The 18,789-nt window shown below is 48.1% G+C and overlaps 1 protein-coding gene and 1 long non-coding RNA gene across 12 annotated transcripts in view; one reads left to right on the top strand and one right to left on the bottom strand.

Annotated features, from left to right (window-relative positions):
* SPECC1 (sperm antigen with calponin homology and coiled-coil domains 1) overlaps positions 1-18,789 on the bottom strand; it is a 282,425-nt gene that overhangs the window by 196,270 nt on the left and 67,366 nt on the right. For 10 of the 11 annotated variants that reach the window (XM_049638057.1, XM_049638062.1, XM_049638054.1 and 7 more), the window contains one exon: positions 3,446-3,616. In XM_049638057.1, the coding sequence (XP_049494014.1) occupies positions 3,446-3,592 (147 nt within the window). In that variant the 5' untranslated portion in view covers positions 3,593-3,616. Of the gene's footprint in view, positions 1-3,445; positions 3,617-15,731; positions 15,847-18,789 lie in introns of those variants that run through there. The other variant, XM_049638060.1, reaches the window with a different exon arrangement.
* On the top strand, positions 13,714-17,482 carry LOC125927579 (uncharacterized). Its single transcript, XR_007459373.1, has 2 exons — positions 13,714-13,853; positions 15,988-17,482. It is a non-coding gene; the product is annotated as an uncharacterized LOC125927579 (long non-coding RNA).

Raw genomic sequence — 18,789 nt, 5'->3', positions numbered from 1 at the left:
AATCCCATTTGAGAAAGATCGATTGCGCAGAAGCTCTCCCCGGAGGCGGGCCGTACAGACTGAAAACTGGTCCTTCTTGTCCTCTGAAGCAAACCTCTTCCTCTGTCACTATTTTTTGGCTGCTGCTACATCAGACACGGAAAGCTACTTGTCTTAGTAATTTTTGTTCCTTCTCTATTCATGGCTGCATCTGGGGCTTTGTTTTCTGGTCACCGAATGCGGCTTTGCCGCTGCTTGAGATTTCTGGGTTTGTTACAGAAGATCACTAGGGCAGGTATGCGCTTCTTTGATATGTTTAGTATTTTCAATAATGCTTCCACTGGTATTTGAGCTGCTGAGCACCTGCGCGTGAAAGCTTATAAAGGGAAAAAGTTTAAATAGCTCACAGATTAATGTAACTAAGAAATTCCTCTCAATTCCACAAAGGTGGGGACTGGTAGAATCCAAAGTTCTAAAATCACACATCACCTGATCCCCTCTTCAAAGGAAGAAAACATGTTAGGGTTGGAGCAGGGGCTCTCAAACTCGGGCGTGCGTCAGAATCCTTGGGGGTCTTGTGAAAACGCAGTCTGCTGCGTTTTTTTTAAGTTTATTTTGAGAGAGGGCACACACACACACACACACATGCACGAGCAGGGGAGGGCAGAGAGATAGAGGGAGACAGAGGATCCCAAGCAGGCTCCGCACTGTCAGCATGTCGTCCGACTCAGGGTTTGATCCCAACAGCCGTGAGATCGTGACCTGAGCCAAAATCACGAGCTGGACGCTTAACCGACTGAGCCACCCAGGTGCCCCTAAACACTGCTTTTAAAAACATCTCGATATATTCCAGGAGCTCTAATGGTCTTAAGTATATGCATTAATGTAAAATCTGCATTAAAAATGTGTCCCAAATGTGCTGTAGGTCAAGAATAATAAAAATTAAAGCCATGGAAATAATGAGCAAGTCCAGGGCAACAGAATGATAAACAAAACTGTGTGTAGATCACTCTCTCCACGTGTTACTCCTCAGGACAGCTACCTAGCTTGCCTGAGCCCTCACAGCTAGAAAGGGCTCGAGGCAGGATCCCGACTCAGCCTGGTCTGCCCCGCTCCCAGCCTGTGCTACCCTCACTCCAGGCCGCCATCACACTGCCGCTCCCAGCAGACCCAGTGGACTTAGGCATTTGACGAGTACTGAGTGTCCAACCAGGGGACAGGTGCTTTTCTAAGCGTGAGGGACAGAGCTGTGCAAGAAACCAAAGAGCACATGGTCCCCGCCCTCATGGGGCTTACATTCTAGCCGCTGCGAGACAGATACTCGCCAGGCAGGTAGTAAGAGCGGAAAAGGAAAATGAGGCAGGGTGAGGAGGGTGTATGGGGGGCCACTTTACAGTGAGTGGTCAGGGGTGACATCTGATAAGGTGACATTTGAGCAGAGACTTAAGGGAGAGGTGGCAGAGGAACAGGGGTGGGGAGGAGGAATATTCCGGGCAGAAGGAGTGCGCCCGGCTCGTGGAGGGACGGTGTCGCCGGGCACCGGGAGGCTCTGTGGCCGGAGCTCGGGGGGCAGGGCAGAGGGGACAGCAATGACGTCTGAGAGGGAATGGGATCTCCAGGCCGTCACCGGCTACATCAAGGACTTTGCTTTTCATTCTGAGTGACACGGGGAGCCCCGAGGGACTTTCCAGCAGAGAGGTGACACGACAAATGCGTTAGAAGGACCACTCTGGCGTTTGCTGAGAACGGAATGTAGGGTGCAAAGACAAAGCACGGAGACCGCTGAGGAAGGCTGTGCAAGGAAGGCGGTGGCATGAGCCGGGTGGTCCCAAGGGCGGCGGTGGGAGTGGGCTGAAGGTGACATCGAGTCTGATGGCGGAAGTGATGGCGTTTTGCTGACGGCCTGTGGCACGTGAGAGAAACAGGGCCCAAGATGGGGCCACGGGCTCTGGCCTGAGCCACTGAGGGGATGAAGCTGTTCAAGGGGAAGATTCGTGAGGAGCAGGTTTGGGGGCAGGAGAGGGGGAGGGGGAGGAACCCGTCTGGGACATGTTATATTCTAGGTGCCTTTCAGACATCCAAGAGGCGAGGTCACAAAAGCCGCTGGAGGGCACCTGGATGGAGATGCAAACTTGGATGTCATCTACTCATACAGCTGATCCCTGAACAGCGCAGGGGTTAAGGGTCCCAATGCCCATGCAGTCAAAAATCCACATACAACTTTTGACTCCCCCCAAACTTACTAATACCCTACTATGGACCAGAAGCCTTACCGATAACATAAACAGTCAATTAACATGCGTTTTGTATGTGATACGTATTACATACTGTATTCGCATAGTAAGGTAAGCTAGAGAGGAGAAAATGTTAAGGAAATCACAAGAGAATAGACATTTACGGTACCGTACTGTAAAAAATCGGCATATGAGTGGACTCGTGCAGTTCAAACCCGCATTCAAGCGTCAACTGTGGTATTAAAATTCACGAGAACAGGCACTAACACCTAGAAAAACTGTTCTCAATAGGGACAGCGCTGACCCTCAGGGAGCATGCTGGAAATGTGTTGGGGGCATTTTTAGTCATCACCCCAACTGGTGGCGCTACTTATATATTTAATGGGTGAGAGAACAGGGAACCCAGACAATCTTGCATGTGACAATCTTGCAAAGACATTCCCAAAGGTGGCATGCCTTTTTATTATTATCTGAGCCTCAAGCATCCTCTTGCTTTACACGTAAAAACAATGTACTTCTGGGGCGCCTGGGTGGCTCAATCAGTTGAGCATCCGACTCTTGATTTCGGCTCAGGTCGTGATCTCACAGTTCGCGGGTTCGAGCCCCACACGGGGCTCTGTGCTGACGGTGCGGAGCCTGCTTGGGATTCTCTGTCTCTGTCTCTCTCTCTCTCTCAGAAATAAATAAACATTTTTAAAAAATGTACTTCTGGCACAGCTTTAAGATGGACACATGAAAGGTTCTGAGAATAACTAGGGAAGACTGCATTTTGGTTCAGAACTTCACCAAGAGTGTTCACCATTTGAAAACCATCACGTCACTCCCTCAACATCCTTCGTGGTATGTGAGTCATCAACACGATGGGCTTGGGTCAGTCTGTGTCACAGCTACCACATCTGCGGTGCTCTGAGGGGCACCTCAGGCCCCTCGGCAATCGTACGCAGGCATACGCAGATGGGAATACGGATTATTTAATTATAAACTAACTGCCTGTCAGTTTTCTTTTCTCATTAGGATGTTATATTGATTTTCCAAGAGTATGTGTGCAGGTAGGTTATAGTATCTCTGACTCTCATCTCCAGATGGTAAGGGAAGCTAGAAGAGAGACGAGGCCCCAGAACTGCACCCTGGGCCCTGGGTCTCGATTACTGCCCTCTTCAATCCTCCCGCCCAGGCCCCCCTGCCCGGGGGCGCCCAGCAGCCCTACGCCAGGCGGGCGCTTCGGTCTGTACCTTGCTGAGCCGGGACTCAAACGCCAGCGAGGTGGAAGACTTAGAACTCTTCATGCCGGAAGAGGCTGCAGGGAGGGGCCGCGCACGGTCCGCCCCATGGCTGCCCGCTTTGATGACTGGACTCCAGGCCTTGGCCGCGCTCCTCATGTTTGTCCTAGAGAGGCCGTCCTTCTGCACAAGACCGAAAAGAAAAACACGTACGTCCACAACTCGAACACGCTGAGTGGCGTTGCAGACTTTCCCCCCACCCCTCCATCTCCACATTCCCTCTGTTATCACAAAGAACGGGGGCTTCTGAGTGGACTTCAAGATGAGGATTCTGCGTTGAAGACGACACCTTTGCATGAGGCTACTTTTTACAACCTCGCAGTGGCTTTTACCAAACTATTGAAAACGTACATGCAATATTATTGATGCTCTGACGTTACAGCAAAATGACGGCTCCTGGTTGGTCAGGGTATTACTATATTAGCATATGGTATAATACATACTATTATCACAGTACAGGCTTAGACTGTATACCCACACAATATATATATACCTATCCCCTTAAAACAGGTCAGCTTGGGTCAAGACCTACTATGCCCATAGGGCTTGCAGCTTCAGGGTTGATAATGACACAACCTACCTAATTTTCAAATAGATATAAATGATTTACTTCAAAATTGGAGTTCATAGAAGCATAGCCGATTTCTTCTTTTTGGACAAAAATGGGTATCATTTAAAAACTAATGGGAGTGCCTGGGTGACTCGGTCAGTTAAGCGTCCAACTTCGACTCAGGTCGCAATCTCATGGTTCATGGGTTCGAGCCCCCCACTGCTATCAGCACAGAGTTCATTTTGCATCCCCTGTCCCCCCCTCTCTCTCTGCCCCTCCCCTGCTCTCTCTCTCTCTCTCAAAAAAATAAACATGAAAACAAATCTTTAGAAAAATAAAATAAAAATTAACGGAGCATATTTTAATTGGTCGGATCTGACATTGTAGGGCAGTTACCCGCCCCTAACAAAAACATTTTATGGAAGAAACATTGTGCAAAGTGGCAGGATGTAGTCAAAGGCCTAAGGGGAAAGCCCACATACAAAGTTGTGGAAAGCAGCCTGAGTCTCGTGATCAGCGCCCAGGGCTCTCATTCCTGCATGAGGTGTGGCCCGCCATGTCCTGACCTCCCTGAGCCCGTTTCTTCCATCAGTAGCGCGATGGGACAGGAGTAAATGCTCTCTAGGGGCTTATTCAGCTCTAACTCTGCCTCTGCGGATTCTCATGACCAAGGGTGTGACACAGAAGACCAAAACCACAGGTGATGCGGCATCCTTTCAAAGAAACAAACCAGGAGCGCCTGGATGGCTCAGTCTGTTAAGTGTTAGGATCTCACAGTCGGTGAGTTCGAGCCCCGCATCGGGCTCCGTGCTGACAGCTCAGGGCCTGGAGCCTGCTTCAGATTCTGTGTCTCCCTCTCTCTCTGCCCCTCCCCTGCTCGAGCTCTGTCTCTCTCAAAAATAAACATTAAAAAAAAATTTTTTTAAATAAAATAAAGAAACAAACCAGAAAAATGCACTTTAAAAAACACCAGCAGGGGCGCCTAGGTGGCTCAGTCGGTCAAGCGTCCGACTTCGGCTCAGGTCATGATCTCACGGTCTGTGAGTTCGAGCCCCGCATCGGGCTCTGTGCTGACAGCTCAGAGCCTGGAGCCTGTTTCAGATTCTGTGTCTCCCTCTCTCTCTGACCCTCCCCCGTTCATGCTCTGTTTCTCTCTGTCTCAAAAATAAATAAACGTTAAAAAAAATTTAAAAACAAACAAACAAACACTAGCAGGTGACAGCGAACTCCAGCAGCCACACTCATAGAACCTGGAGGTCTAATTAACGGTCCCTGACAGAGGGGTCATAGTTGGTGCCAAGTAGCCCCGGGAGCCTCACCACATCCCACGAGACCCCATTAGCCACCTAAAACAAAAACAATAGGCCCCCTCCCCAGCCTAGCTCGGGCTGGGCCCTCTTCCTGTTCTTGTCTCCTTTTCCTGGCTGGAGGACGCCATTTCAACCGACAGCACCCCTCAGCCAGGGCCAGCCAGCTTCTCTTCCTACTTAAAGTGATTAGCTCGAGGTGGCATGTGTCCAAGATTCTACCTGGACTCATTCCACCGCCCTGCCGTATACCGGCCACGCGAACATGGCTACAGGTGGAAAAATGTATTTAAAGACTTTGCCATTGTTTTCTACAAGAGTTTCTGAGAAAACTCATCCATGATTTCAGTTGTATGATTAGTTCCGAACCTTAGTAGTCTCAGCTTGGTTTCAGGTATTATGATTACTTTTTTTATTCTGTGTTACTTCTTGTGTACTTTATTGGCGTTAGCATCAGTTATTTTTCTTTCTTGGCCCACAGTTGTTTTTTTTTTTTTTTAAGTTCATTGATTTATTTAAGTGATCTCCACACCCAGTGTGGGGCTCGAACCCATGACCTCAAGATGAAGAGTCACATGCTCTTCTGAGCGCGCCAGCCAGGCGCCCCTTGACCCACAATTTTTCATGCTGGTTTCCATGGCAACAATGAGCGCGTTCTTGGGTTGACAGCTACACAGTAACTAATTTCATTAGGACTCCCCTCGTTAATGAGCTGACATAGCCTGAGTGGTTCTTGAAGAGAATTACTGAGTACTTTTACCAGTTAGTACAGAACCAACCTGTAACATGTCCGTGTGACTTAGGAAGACGCCTTAAGTAAGATACCTGTTTGATCAAGGCATCCTTTTACGTTATGACTACAACGACTTTGTAATGACTAACCCAGGGCTTACTTTGTGAAAACATAAGGTGATTCTGCTGTCTTAGTCAAAACTCAAGATCTAAACTCCTCTCTTAGGAGTTGCCCTCTGGCAACAAATATGGCCACCTTCTGGGCAGAGCACCCGGAAAATGTTCAACTCTTTTTCAAAGACTGAGAAGTCACTTGCTCGGAGGCAAAATTCTCAGGGTTATTCCACTTGTATCATTACTCCCTTCTTTATTCTCCTGGAACTCTCTGAACCCAATCAAATTATTTCCAAACGGATGTACCCAGACGGCTTGTCTCATCTGGACCGCTCCTGTCTGCCATGATCTTTTCTTGGCTCCCTTCTCTCGTTTTCCCTGTTATTTCCCCCAGACTAAGCCTTCTGTTTCGACCCATTCACCAGCCAGATTCTTCCCTTCAAATTCCACCTTCTTTCCAAATGCAAATATAGGGGAATGAAATAATTAATGTCCCACTCACACGAACCAGGAAGAGAACCCCATAGGTAGGGAACGTGCCCGGGATGGGACTCCCAGAGTAGTATCGGGCTCTGTAGGATCAATGCAGCTTTCCAGGGACGGGTGAGAGGGTGAGAGCTGGTGAGAGCTGGCCCAGCCAGACCCAGTGCTGGCTTTGCGCCCTGCTCCCCTTTCTCATGGTTTAGGACATTATTAAACTTCTCCCCGCCCGACATCCTCAGCCTGAACCAGTGTCTTCCTAGCGTTCTCCGAGTCTTCTGGAGACTGCCTATCTTCCCTTGCTCTGCCCACCCCCAGCTCTGGGCTCTTCTGGAACAGACCGGGAAGGCGTATGCTCAGAGCTATCCACTGGCAGTGCTCGGCCGGCTTTGGCCCTGCTCTCTGTTCACTTCCAGGAAGACTTCCTGCCGGAAGGGGAGCAGGTGCCCATACGCCCCACTCCGAGACTGTTGCAGACTTTCACACGCTCCCCTTCTGACACAGTTAGTTACGGAAACACTGCAGTGACGGGAGAGCAGCTACTCTGTGCCACTCCGAGCCTGGCAAGGCACGGCTAAGTGTTTTGTGTGGGTGTCTCTGTAAATCTTCACCGTAACCCTATGACGTAGGTAGGTATCGCCCCCACTTTACAGATGGAGACACTTTCTTTGGATCAAGGAGGCTAAGCGACTTGCCCCAATCACAGAGTTTATGATGGGGCCAGGATTCAAACCCAGCTGTCATTGGCCCTTAAACGTCAGGGATGGTATGGCCTCTGTGAATAATCTTTGCTCACAAGGAGGACTTTTGGATCCAGTGCTCCTGGTCCAAACCCAGTATCGCTGCTTGCTGTGTGAACTCAGGTGTGCCTTTCCAACACCGATTCTCAACATGTTCACCTAATAAAATGGAGTCGTTACATGCAGATGGAAAGAAAACATGGACGCCGAGGGCCAGGCACACAGAAGGCGCTCAACGACCATAAGCTGCCTTCCCCACAAACACTGTGACTGAGTTCAGTGGAGGGTGGCTCTGCTTTATTCCCTCAACATTACACAGCAGTGGATCGATTAAATCCATGTCAGTGGCAGGAACCAGACACACTAGACTCAAGGAAAGTGCTCCTCCTGTACACAGAACAGCCACTTTTCATGTGGAAACATGAAAGAGGGAAAGCAAAGAGGAAAATAAACACTGAGGGCAGACACCCTCCCATCATGAGAACTGGCCCCAACCTTAATGCAGCCTAGCTTCTGAGAACACAGGTACGAATACCGGGTGATTCAGACTTTCCTTCTGGAGGCGAGTGAGTGGCAGAAAATAAATAGATGAACTCTCGCCAAATACAAGAATTAAAAAAAAAAAAAAAAAAAAGGTTTCCATTGTTAATTCCCTGATTTCTGCAAATCCTCCTGAACCATCTCAAAGGATCAAGCTGATGAAGGAATTACAATTAAATCTAGGAACCCACTCCTGCAGGGGTGGGAAGAGCGTCTTCCTGGGGCTGTTTTCTTTAAATTTTCCAACAGTTTTATTTTCTTACCAAGCTTCTTTCCTTTCCAGAACGGAGTTAAGACTTCTATTTAAACCGTAACTCATAAATTGTGTGGCATAAAGTAGAAAAGAAAAGAGAGGGGGAGTGGGGCGAGAGGGAGGAGGTAGCAGCTATTTTAGGAATATGATTAGGTGTCTGGGTCCCAGGGAAAGTCAGAGCCCAAGCACAGGTCTCCTACTCCCTCAAAACACATTACTCTGCTGCTTAATCGCTGCCCGCAGAACTTGTGTTGGAAGGGCTGTTTCGGGGCCTCAGATTTATGACCTTTTTAAGGCAAGAGAACAGAAGGGCGATGGGGAAACCATTCTGGACGATCACAAAATAATGAGTGGCTGCGAGTGGGAGAGGCACTGAGGTCTTGACTACAAGTACAATAAGCAGCAGGAAGCGGGAAGCCGAAGCATTCAAGTCTGAGAACTAACAAAATAAGAATGTTCACATAGCTCAATCACCAGGGGACTCGGCAGGAAACAGAATGTAAGGGAGGACCACGCTGAAAATATCTAGCTTGGGCTTTTCAGAACATGTGCTGAGTTTGCTCTTGACCTCAACAATAGTGGCTATCAACTGGGGTGTGTGTGTGTGTGTGTGTGTGTGTGTGTGTGTGAGAGAGAGAGAGAGAGAGAGAGAGAGTGCGTGGCTCTGCCCTCCAGGGGCAGGGGAGACGTGTTTAGTGGTCACAACCTGGGGTGTGCTACTGAGTAGACCCAGAGATGTTACTCAACATCCAAAGGGCGGCCCCGACAACGAAGAAATGTCTGCCCTGAGATGTCAGCAGTCAAGGTTTAGAAACGCAGTACTACAGGAAGGATGAAGAGTCCTCGGATGCTGGTTCAATTTCCCATCTAACACCAAAATGTCAATGCTGAGAATCTGTCTGGGGAGCAGCCGAGGGAATCCCAGATTTCAGCTGGAGCCACGGGAAACTCTTCAAAGTTTATTATTTCCTGTGGTCTCGGGATGAGAAGTCATCTCTTTGGCCTTAGATTCCTTCCCGGTAAAGAAGGAAAAGGACAGATGTCCATGTAGCATTAGAAGAAAAATGGCACACTGAAATTGATCTTGTCAGCAGAAGTCACTTAAAGGAAACAAGAGCCAAGAAGTAATAAACCAAAATCTAAACAGAAAAGAGCATTTATACATCACTAGCCACACCATCTCAAACCTGAAAAAAAAAAAAAAACTTCAAAAATGGAGTAAAGAACTTGCAGAAACCATGAAATGCGGCCACAAGGCAGAGATCCATAACAAATAGGGTGTAATCTGAGATAAGACACAGAGGAGGAGTTGAGCCATTGAATATGAAATGCAGGCCCTGGAGAGAGGCTATAATCTGGGAGCTATATTGAGACCAAGAGTTCACAATCACTGCCTGGGGGCCATCCTTCTGTCTCCAAAGCTGAACCAAGAAGCCAACACCCCAAGGAGTGGATGCCCACTAATCAGTAGTTATTTCCTTACCTATAACGTGGCTTCACATCAAAGAAATAAAGGTGAATGAGGGGCACCTGGGTGGCTCAGTCGGTTGAGTGTCCAACTTCGGCTCAGGTCATGATCTCACAGTTCCTGAGTTCAAGCCCCACGTGGGGCTCTGTGTTGACAGCTCAGAGCCTGGAGCCACTTTGGATTCTGTGTCTCCCTCTCTCTCTGCCCTTCTCCCCACCCCCAGAAATAAATAAACATTAAAAAAAATTTTTTTTTTAAGTGAATGAGCTAAAGCAGGAGAAAAGGAGATGGGAACAAAATACTTCAAGAGCTCTTTCTATAGAAATAGTTTAAAAAGATCTATCAAAGGGTAACTAAGAATAAAAACTACAATGTAGTGCCAGGACCATTTAGTAGGGAAGGGCAGTATTTTCAACAAACGGTGCTGGGGAAAACTGGATATCCACATTCAAAAGAATGAATTTGCACCATAAACAAAAGTTAGCCCAAAATGGATCAAAGACCTAAATGCAAGAGTTGAAATTGTAAAATGCTTAGAAGAAAACACAGGAAAAAACTTTGTGGCATTGGATTTGGCAATGGATTCTTCAATATGTCACCAAAAGCATAGGCAACAAAAGAAAAAACTATATAAACTGGACTACATCAAAATTTACAACTTATATGCATCAAAGAACACAATCAACAAAGTAAAAAGGCAACTCGTGGAAGGGGAGAAGATACTTGCAAATCACTTATCTGGTGAGAGGTCTGCTATGGACTGAATGATGTCCCCCACTTTCCCCAAATTCATATGTTGAAACCCTAGTCCCCAGTGTTAGTGTATTTGGAGATAGGGCTTTTAGGAGGTAAATTAAAATTAAATGAGGTCACAAGGGTGGGGTCCTAATCTGATAAGATTGATGGTCTTATAAAAGGAACTGAAGAAAGACCTTGTGAGGGCATAGTAAGAAGGCAGCCATCTACAAACCAGGAAAGAGCCCTCACAAGGAACTAAACAGCCAGCATCCTGATCTTGGACTGCCCAGCCTCCAGAACTGGGAGAAATAAATGTCTGTTGTTTAAGCCACTCAGTCTGTAGTATTTTGAAGCAGACAAAAATAGGGCTAATATTCAGAACATATAAAGAACTCCTATTACTCAACAACAAAACCAAACATGATTTAAGACGGACAAAGAACTGGGATAGACATTTCTCCAAAGAAGATATACATGGCCAATAAGTACATGAAAAGCTGTTCAACATCACTAATCATTAGGGAAATGCACATTAAAATCACGACAAGAGACCGCACCCAACCCATTAGCATAGCTCCTATAAACAACAGCAACAAACACAAACTAACAAGTGTTGGAGAAGATGTAGAGAGATCGGAACCCTTGGGTACTATTGTTGGGAAAGTAAAATGATGCACCCGCTGTGGGAAGCGGTATGGCAATTCCTCAAAAACTAAAAACTAGAATTATCATATGATTTGTTAAATCCACTTCTGGATATATTCCCAAATAACTGAAAGCAGGGTCTCAAAAGGATGCTTTACAGCCATGTTCATAGAACAACTATCCACAAGGGCCAAAAGGTGAAAGTAACCCAAGTAGGTATTGATGGATGCGTGGATAAACAAAATGTGGTATATACAACCAGTGGAATAGGATTCAGCCTTATTTTTAAGGCAATTTGATACATGCCACAACACGGATGAACCTTGAGGACGTTAGGCTGAAACAAGTCAGTCAGAAAAAGACAAATACCGTAGGATTCCCCTTACACGGTTAAGTTCATAGAGACAGAAAGTAAAATGGTAGCTGCCAAAGTGGGGGGGGGGGGGGGGGGAGGAGGCAGGGGAGAATGGGATGGGGGTTACTGTTTAATAGGTATAGAATTCCAGTTTTATGGGGGTAAATACAGTTCTGTGGTTGGATGATGCTTAATAACACAAATGTACTTAATAACACGCTGAATTGCACACTTAAAAATGGTTAAGATGCAGGAGCCAGGGGAGGAAGCCGTTGGCGCCCAGAGACCGAAAGACAGAAGCGTGGCCTTCACTAGAGAAACGCAACCAACCCGTGGAGATTCATTCGGGAGGGGGCTGGGGCAAGAAACGCCTCAAACTCATCCTCCTTCTCCCTCCAATCTGCTGCTCACTGGCTCCCTGGAAGAGGGAGACTGAGAGGAGACGTGGAGGGGCAAACACTGGAAGCTCAGGACACCCGCCCTGCCCCCTTGGCCTGGCCAACTTCAAAGCCACCTTTTGAAGTGAAGTCGAGAATCTCCCCTCTAGAAACTTCTCCCAGTTCAGGGGGCCTCACAAGGGTCTCTGGCCTGTGGGACCTGCCCCGGGGGCAGCCTCCTGGCATTTGCCTGTGTGTGGCCGCCCTAGCACAGTGCACAGCACAGACCCCGAACAGCCAGCTCTCCCCTGCCCCGTGACTTCCCCATTTCTATTCTCGGCCTGGCCTTTCTCTCGCTCTCCCGGACTCAAACCCTCAGTGGCATCGTGGGTTCCTCCCTGGGGCTCCAAGCCCACAGCTGTGCAGGCTGGGAGATGGGATGCCTGCCACGTTTCCCCAGCGTGGACCTGGGTAGCAGCTCTTGCTTTCCTCCTGAAGCCCATCCCTCCCACGGATTCCTGACAGACTTCCAAAAGCTCAGCTGGGGTCATCACTTCCTGCTCAAAACCCTTCATCTTCATTTATTTTTAAGCTACGTGCCGGGCACAACGTTCCGTGATTGCCGGAGATCACTCTCTCGAATGCTCCTGTCTGCCCCATGAGTCAGCTGTTGTCACCCACGCTTTGCAGTCAGCGAGGCCAAGAAATCCGCTAGCTTCCCCGATGCGGAAGCAGGGCTTGATCTCACAAACCGTGAGATCATGACCTGAGCTGAAATCAAGAGCCAGATGCTTAACCCACTGAGCCACCCATGCGTCCCAGGAGCACTCCCTCTTAAGAGGTGTTTTCCTCCTGTTCTTTTGAGTAGCTCTCCCACTCCACCCCACAATTTCCTGTTCATTTCTTCAGAGCCTTCATCACCAAACTAAGACTACCACCATCATTGATTACCTGCCTCCCTCTGCCACCATGGATGCCCTGTGACAGCAGGGCCTTACCATCTTTGGGCGTCATGGTGTCTGCAGCATCTACACTGGGGCAGCACGTAGTAGGTGCTCAAGAAACATTTGCCAAAATGCCTATTTAGCTTCTGCCTCTCGCTGAAGAAATGTGCGCAAGTATCTCCCCGCCCCTCCCTCGTGAGGCACTGCGAGCCTCTACAAATGGGTATCATCACTGAGCACAGGTGGAATTTGTGGGCAGATACAAAACAGATCTATAAAGCCATCCCAGTCTTTCTCCCGTGAGACTTAAAATGTCTTTCAACAACTGGGGGGAAAAAAGCCAATTCCCAAACTGGATTTCAGGATGAAAACCCCGTCGACATGGACAGGGTGCCTTCCGGCATTATTACCTTGAAAATAACATTCGTGTTGACATATAAGCGTTCGCATTATAAAAATTCATCTCGTTAACTTATAACATGCTTGGGGAAATGGTTCCTAAAATCATGTGGTACCAAACCTCTAAAATCACCTATTGCTTCATTTTGTTTCCTGGACTTGTTCCTGAAGGGTGGCTGCTTAAATTTTGGGTACGCATCTTAGTTTCACGGTAATAGCAAATGATACGTTTCCACGTTTATGGTTTAAGATTTCAGCTGTCTTCATTGAAACATAAAAATAAATGAAATTACGTAGATGCTTAGTGGCAGCTGGTGATAACCACAGACTGAGGGACCCAGTAATTTAAAGGCGCAAGTCTACGTGTCTTTGTCTTTTAGCCAACGTTTTTTTGTGTCTTTGTTCGTAAATGGGGCCCCGAAGTCGGGTGGGACAAGGGGCAAAGCCCCGTGATGTCAGTGACACAGCTTCCAAGGCAACAGGGAAGCCAGTTCTGACTCATTCTGTTCTACTTCCTCTAGAAACAATGCAAGGACGGCAGGGCTCACTGCCCCACCCACCCGACGGAACCCCTGTGCCCTCCACCAACAAGCTTCAGTGCACCTGCCCTACCAAGACCCAGGAGGGAGGGCACGAGTCCTTCCCCCGGCACTGCTGAGCATAGGTGCCAAATAGGGACCTTGTGTGACGGCGGCCCTCCTCCTCCACCTGTGGACAGGTAGGCCCCCTCATCACACCCACCGCCCCCCCCTTTGCTCACTGTACTTTAGCCACGCTGGCCTCCTGCCCAAGAGAAACGTAAGCCGGCAGGAAGCTGGCATCATCTGCGGGGGCGGCCTCCACGCGCCATGCAGTGCATCGCAAGTGAGACTCCCCAAGAGAAACCACAGAGGGCCATCCTTCAAGTTCCCTTGCTAAGAAAGTGGTTTACCGATTCAAGAGTTGTGGGAGGAGAACCCCACCCGCGCCCCACTTGTGATCAGAGGCCAGAGCGCTGGCTGGGAGCTGTGCCCGCCATGGCGGCCGCGAGCTCCCCAGCCAGCGGGGCCCACGAGTTACGCGGCGGGACTTCCCCGAGTGGCTCATTTCCCCTTCGATGCTTTAATCACGACTACGGCATTTCTCTTCCCCCTGAAGATGTGTGTTGAGCTCTGCTGGTTTTTCTTCACTCATCTGCGTCTCGCGTCAGGCACGGGAGGCCAAGGGAGGGGTTCACCTGACAAGGGCCCACGTTGTCTCGACTAGTTTCTGTCAGCGTGCATTTGTGTTGGGCAGGGTTGGGGGAGATGACCAATTTAAAAAAAAAAAGTAAATTTTGACCTTGGCCTTGGATCTGGTTTCTCTCTTGCTTCTTGATCAACCATGGTATTCTTCCCTGACGTGGCACCTTCAGAGTCTTGTGGTTGCTGACAGACTCACAAAGGACGCCCATCAGGTTGATGTGGGTCTTTTATGATGACGACATTATTCTGAAAAGGTGGCCCTAAGTCACGAGAGCTCGAAGAGTTCAGAATAGCAGGGTCTTGACTGGATCCCAACCACGTTGAGTGCTGTGGGCCAGCAGGTGTGGTGGGTCAGGAGGCTGGTGAGCAAGGGCCCCTGACTGTCTGAGGAACTGAAGGGCCCCTGGGGATGAGGGAGACAGGCAGGAATTGGACCATCAAAATAACACTGAAATCTGAGGAAATTCAAGAAACTGTGAGGTTTCTCTCCCACTGTCTAGGGTCTTTGGAGATGTCTTGAATACCTGGTTCTCTGGCACCTCCCAGCCACAAAAAACAAAAACAAAAACAAAAACAAAAAACATGGTGGATGCAACAGGCATCCCAGAAAGTGCCCTGGCAGGGGCAGGGGAGGGAGAAGGGAGAGCTTCGAAGCACCTGAGGCTATTAGCCGGTTGTGTTCACTCCTGGGACCACCGGAAAGAAATGAGGGAAGGAGCGGTACCTGGGTGGCTCAGTAGGTTAAGCGTCCAACTCTTGGTTTCAGCTCAGGTCATAGGTTCGAGCCCCACATGGGGCTCTGTGCTGACAGTGTGGAGCCTGCTTGGGATCCTTGGTCCCCCTCTCTCTCTGCCCCTCCCTTGTTTGGACCATCTGTCTCTCAAAAATCAATCAATCAATAAATTAAAAAAAAGAAACGAGGGGGAAAGATAGAACTTTCCTGGAGCTTGTACAGGTTCAGAAGGGTCAGGGAGCTGATTCTTGCCCGCACAGTCACCCTGGTTGCCCCAGGGTCACGGTGGACACCCCCTCTGAGTAACGGGCAAAGTCTGTCCCTTCGCACAGGCTGTGAGAGTCTGTCATTCCACTGGATTTCCTTATTGTTCCTGGATTAAGTTAAATCATTGAACGCGGCTGATTTCTTGTTTTTTGCATTCCTGAAATATTCTTTTCTACCCCACAGGCTTCAGCTATTTTCCTGTAATGCCAGCTGGCTAATGAAAGCTACTGCTGTGCTTTGTGGGGTTAATTTATTCAGTGCCTGGAATATGCTCTATCTTTCCCCAGCATGAAATGTTTCTGCTATTGCGTTTTAAATATATACAATAGCCACAGATATGAGGGATAATGTTGCAGGCTGCCCCTGGGATTACCTTGTCATTACGTGTCCCTTGCACGGTCCCCAGGAGAAAATCTACAGGGAACAGCAGTATAGCCACGGCTCTGTGCTCTGTGCTCCAGGGTGGGAGCTGGAGACAAATGTGGAACAGCCCTGCAGCTGCCCCCTCAGGGTGGGCTTTGTGACACAGTCAAGTCTGACTTTCAGTGAAGAGAGACAGTCCCCTGTCCCTCAAAAACACAGAGCAAGAGCCGTGTTGTAAAGCTGCCCCCACCTTCTCTTTGTTTCAGCGTAAGGCACATTTCCTGCTGGCCCACTCCCTCCAGGTGCCTAGGGCTCAGACCCAGTACAGCCAATGACTGATCATTTAGTCTTCAGGCCTCCCCAAGGCCACTCCACGCCCGGAACAACGGGCTTCCCACCCCTGTCTGATTCCTGATCGCTGCCTAACTCCTACAGGTCCTTGCAAAACTCAGCTTCCTGCCCCTTGTCCAGGAACAGTCCTGCTTCCCCAGCTCAGTGAGCATCCACAACACCCCATATGAAAGCCTAACACTCTGCTGACTTGTCTCCTGCCCCCCAACTTCCCAGCCTCGATGACGTTTGAGCAAAGAACTCATTCTCATTCCTCCGTGATCCCACAGCTCTGGGCCCAGCATCTGGTCCATAAGAAATGGTAGTTGAAGACGAATCATCAACCTAAATGTGAAGCCCAAATAGAACTAGAAAAATACCCGAGGCAAACAGGAGAAAATCTTTGTGATCTTGAGTTTGGCAAAGATCTCTTACATGGACCAAAAGCATGGTCCATAAGATAGAACATTTAAAAAAAAAAAAAAAAAAAAAAAAAAAAAAACACTGATAAGTTAGACTACACTGCAATTTAAAACTTCTCTTCAAAAGACATTATCAAGGACATAAAAAGACAAGCCACAGATTGGAAGAAAAGCATCTGGAAAACACGAAACTGGTAAAGGGCTTGCTTCCTGACTTTATACAGAATTCACCCAACTCAACGGCAACTCCGTAACTCAACTCCGTAAAAGATGGTCAAAGATTCAACACTTTGCCAACGAGGATATTCTCGGGATGGCAAACGAGCACATGAAAAGATGCTCCACGTCATTAGTCGTGAAGTAAATGCAAATTGAAACCACAAGGAGATACTACTACACGCCTAGGAGAATGGCTAGAAAATAAAATAAAATAAAACAATATCGAGTGCAGGGATTTGGAGCAACGGGAACTCTCACTCATTGCCGGTGGAAACGCCAAAACAGAATAGAATCTTTGCACAACAGTGCAGCTGTTTCTTATAAAATTGAACCTGCGCTAATACAACCCAGTAATCCCACTCCTCAGCATTTATCCAAGAGAAATGGACACTCGAGTTCACATAAACGTTTGTAATGGGAATGTTTGTAACAGCGTGATTCATAGGCTTGGTTCATAAGAGCGAAAACTTGAAACCACCGGACTGTCCTTTGATGGTGAGTGGATATCACTGTGGTATGTCCACGTGCTGAATGACGTGCAAAAACAACGCATGAATTTTAAGTGCATTGTGCTAAGTGAAAGAGGCCAAACTGAAAAGGCTACACATTATAGGATTCCATTTATATGACATTCTGAAAAAGGCAAGACCATAAGGACAGAAAACAGAGCAGTGGTTACCAGGGCTTGGGACCTCAGCCTACATTCCTCTCCAGCTAGTTGCTCATCTGTAGCCTTTATGACATCTTTTATAAGAAACCGGTGGAAGTATATAAATGTTTTTCTGAGTTCTGTGAGTCACTCCAGCAAATTAACTGAACCTGAGGAGGGCGTTGTGGGAACCTCCGATTTATAGCAGGTTGGACTTGTGACTGGCCTGAATTGGGGGTGAAGAGGGAGTGGGAGGAGTCTTGTGGGACTGGGCCTTAACATGTGGGATCTGATACTCTCTCCAGGTAGACGGTGTCAGAACTGAGTTAACTGCTCAATGTGTCGGAAAACACACATCAGAGGGACTGACTATAAAGAGGTACAAGGAAATTTTGGGCATAAGTTGTCAATCCTGATTGTGGCAGTGGTTACACACGCATTTGTCAAAGCTCTAGTGGGCTGAATGAATATAATCCAAGGCTCTCCTTGCACTGGCCCAAGCCCACCTTGCCAACCTCATTTCCTCCTCCCCTACTCATGCTTTCCGTGCTCCTGTGAAGCTGGCCTTCCATGGCCCCCAGCAGCATGGGCCTTGCCCACCCCCAGCCTTTTCTCTGGTTTTCTTCGCGTTCCCTTTGCCTGGTCAGCCTTTCCCACCTTTGCCCCCGCTTATACACAAATCTTATCCATCCTTCATGCCCCAGGGCAAATGTTACCTTTTCTTGTAACTGTATTTGATTACCACCACCCCACATGCACAAAAAGCTGGAAGTGATTTGCTATGCCTGTAAATTCCAAGCATCTTATCTGCATCTCTTACATTTCTCACCATTTCTTGTACGATCGTGTACATATCACATATCTCCAACTAATTTTAAGTGCCAAGTTTGAGTCACTTTTGCATTTATGCACAGTGTCTAGATCGATGCCTTATATGTGGTAAGTGCTCAGAAATGTTCTGTTTGATGAATTAATGAAAAAAATCAATGGCCAGGGTGACCTGTGGCAGCTAAAGTTGGTGTGGTCAGCACCCGGAAAGAATAGTATCACCCAGGAGTCCAGATTAGATGGCCTCTTAGTGATAAGCAAACAGGACTAGGGAGGTTATACCTCCACAACTACTATTCGTATGGTAGTCGCCTGGTCCCCCTACCTGGCTGATCAGGGCTGGTTAAAAACACACATGCCTGGGGTCCTGACTCAGTCCATCAAGGGTGAGTGCTGCTTCTGAATTTTTAATAAACTCCCAGTGTGACTCATCAGTCAAGCTTGGGACTTACCTTCCTAAATGGTCAGAAGGCCAAAGACTCACCTACAGGTAGCCAATAAAAAAATGCAGGCTTTGAGTATCTGTTTAGAGGTACCACACACACACACACATGCACGCACACACGCACAGGTATATGGATCATCAAACTGTAATACGTCCATACCCGTCAATAAAAAGG

Source organism: Panthera uncia, chromosome E1 (assembly GCF_023721935.1).
Source record: "Panthera uncia isolate 11264 chromosome E1, Puncia_PCG_1.0, whole genome shotgun sequence".
Lineage (NCBI taxonomy): Eukaryota > Metazoa > Chordata > Mammalia > Carnivora > Felidae > Panthera > Panthera uncia.
Note: the sequence above shows the minus strand (reverse complement) of the source record. Positions and strands in the feature narration are given on the sequence as shown.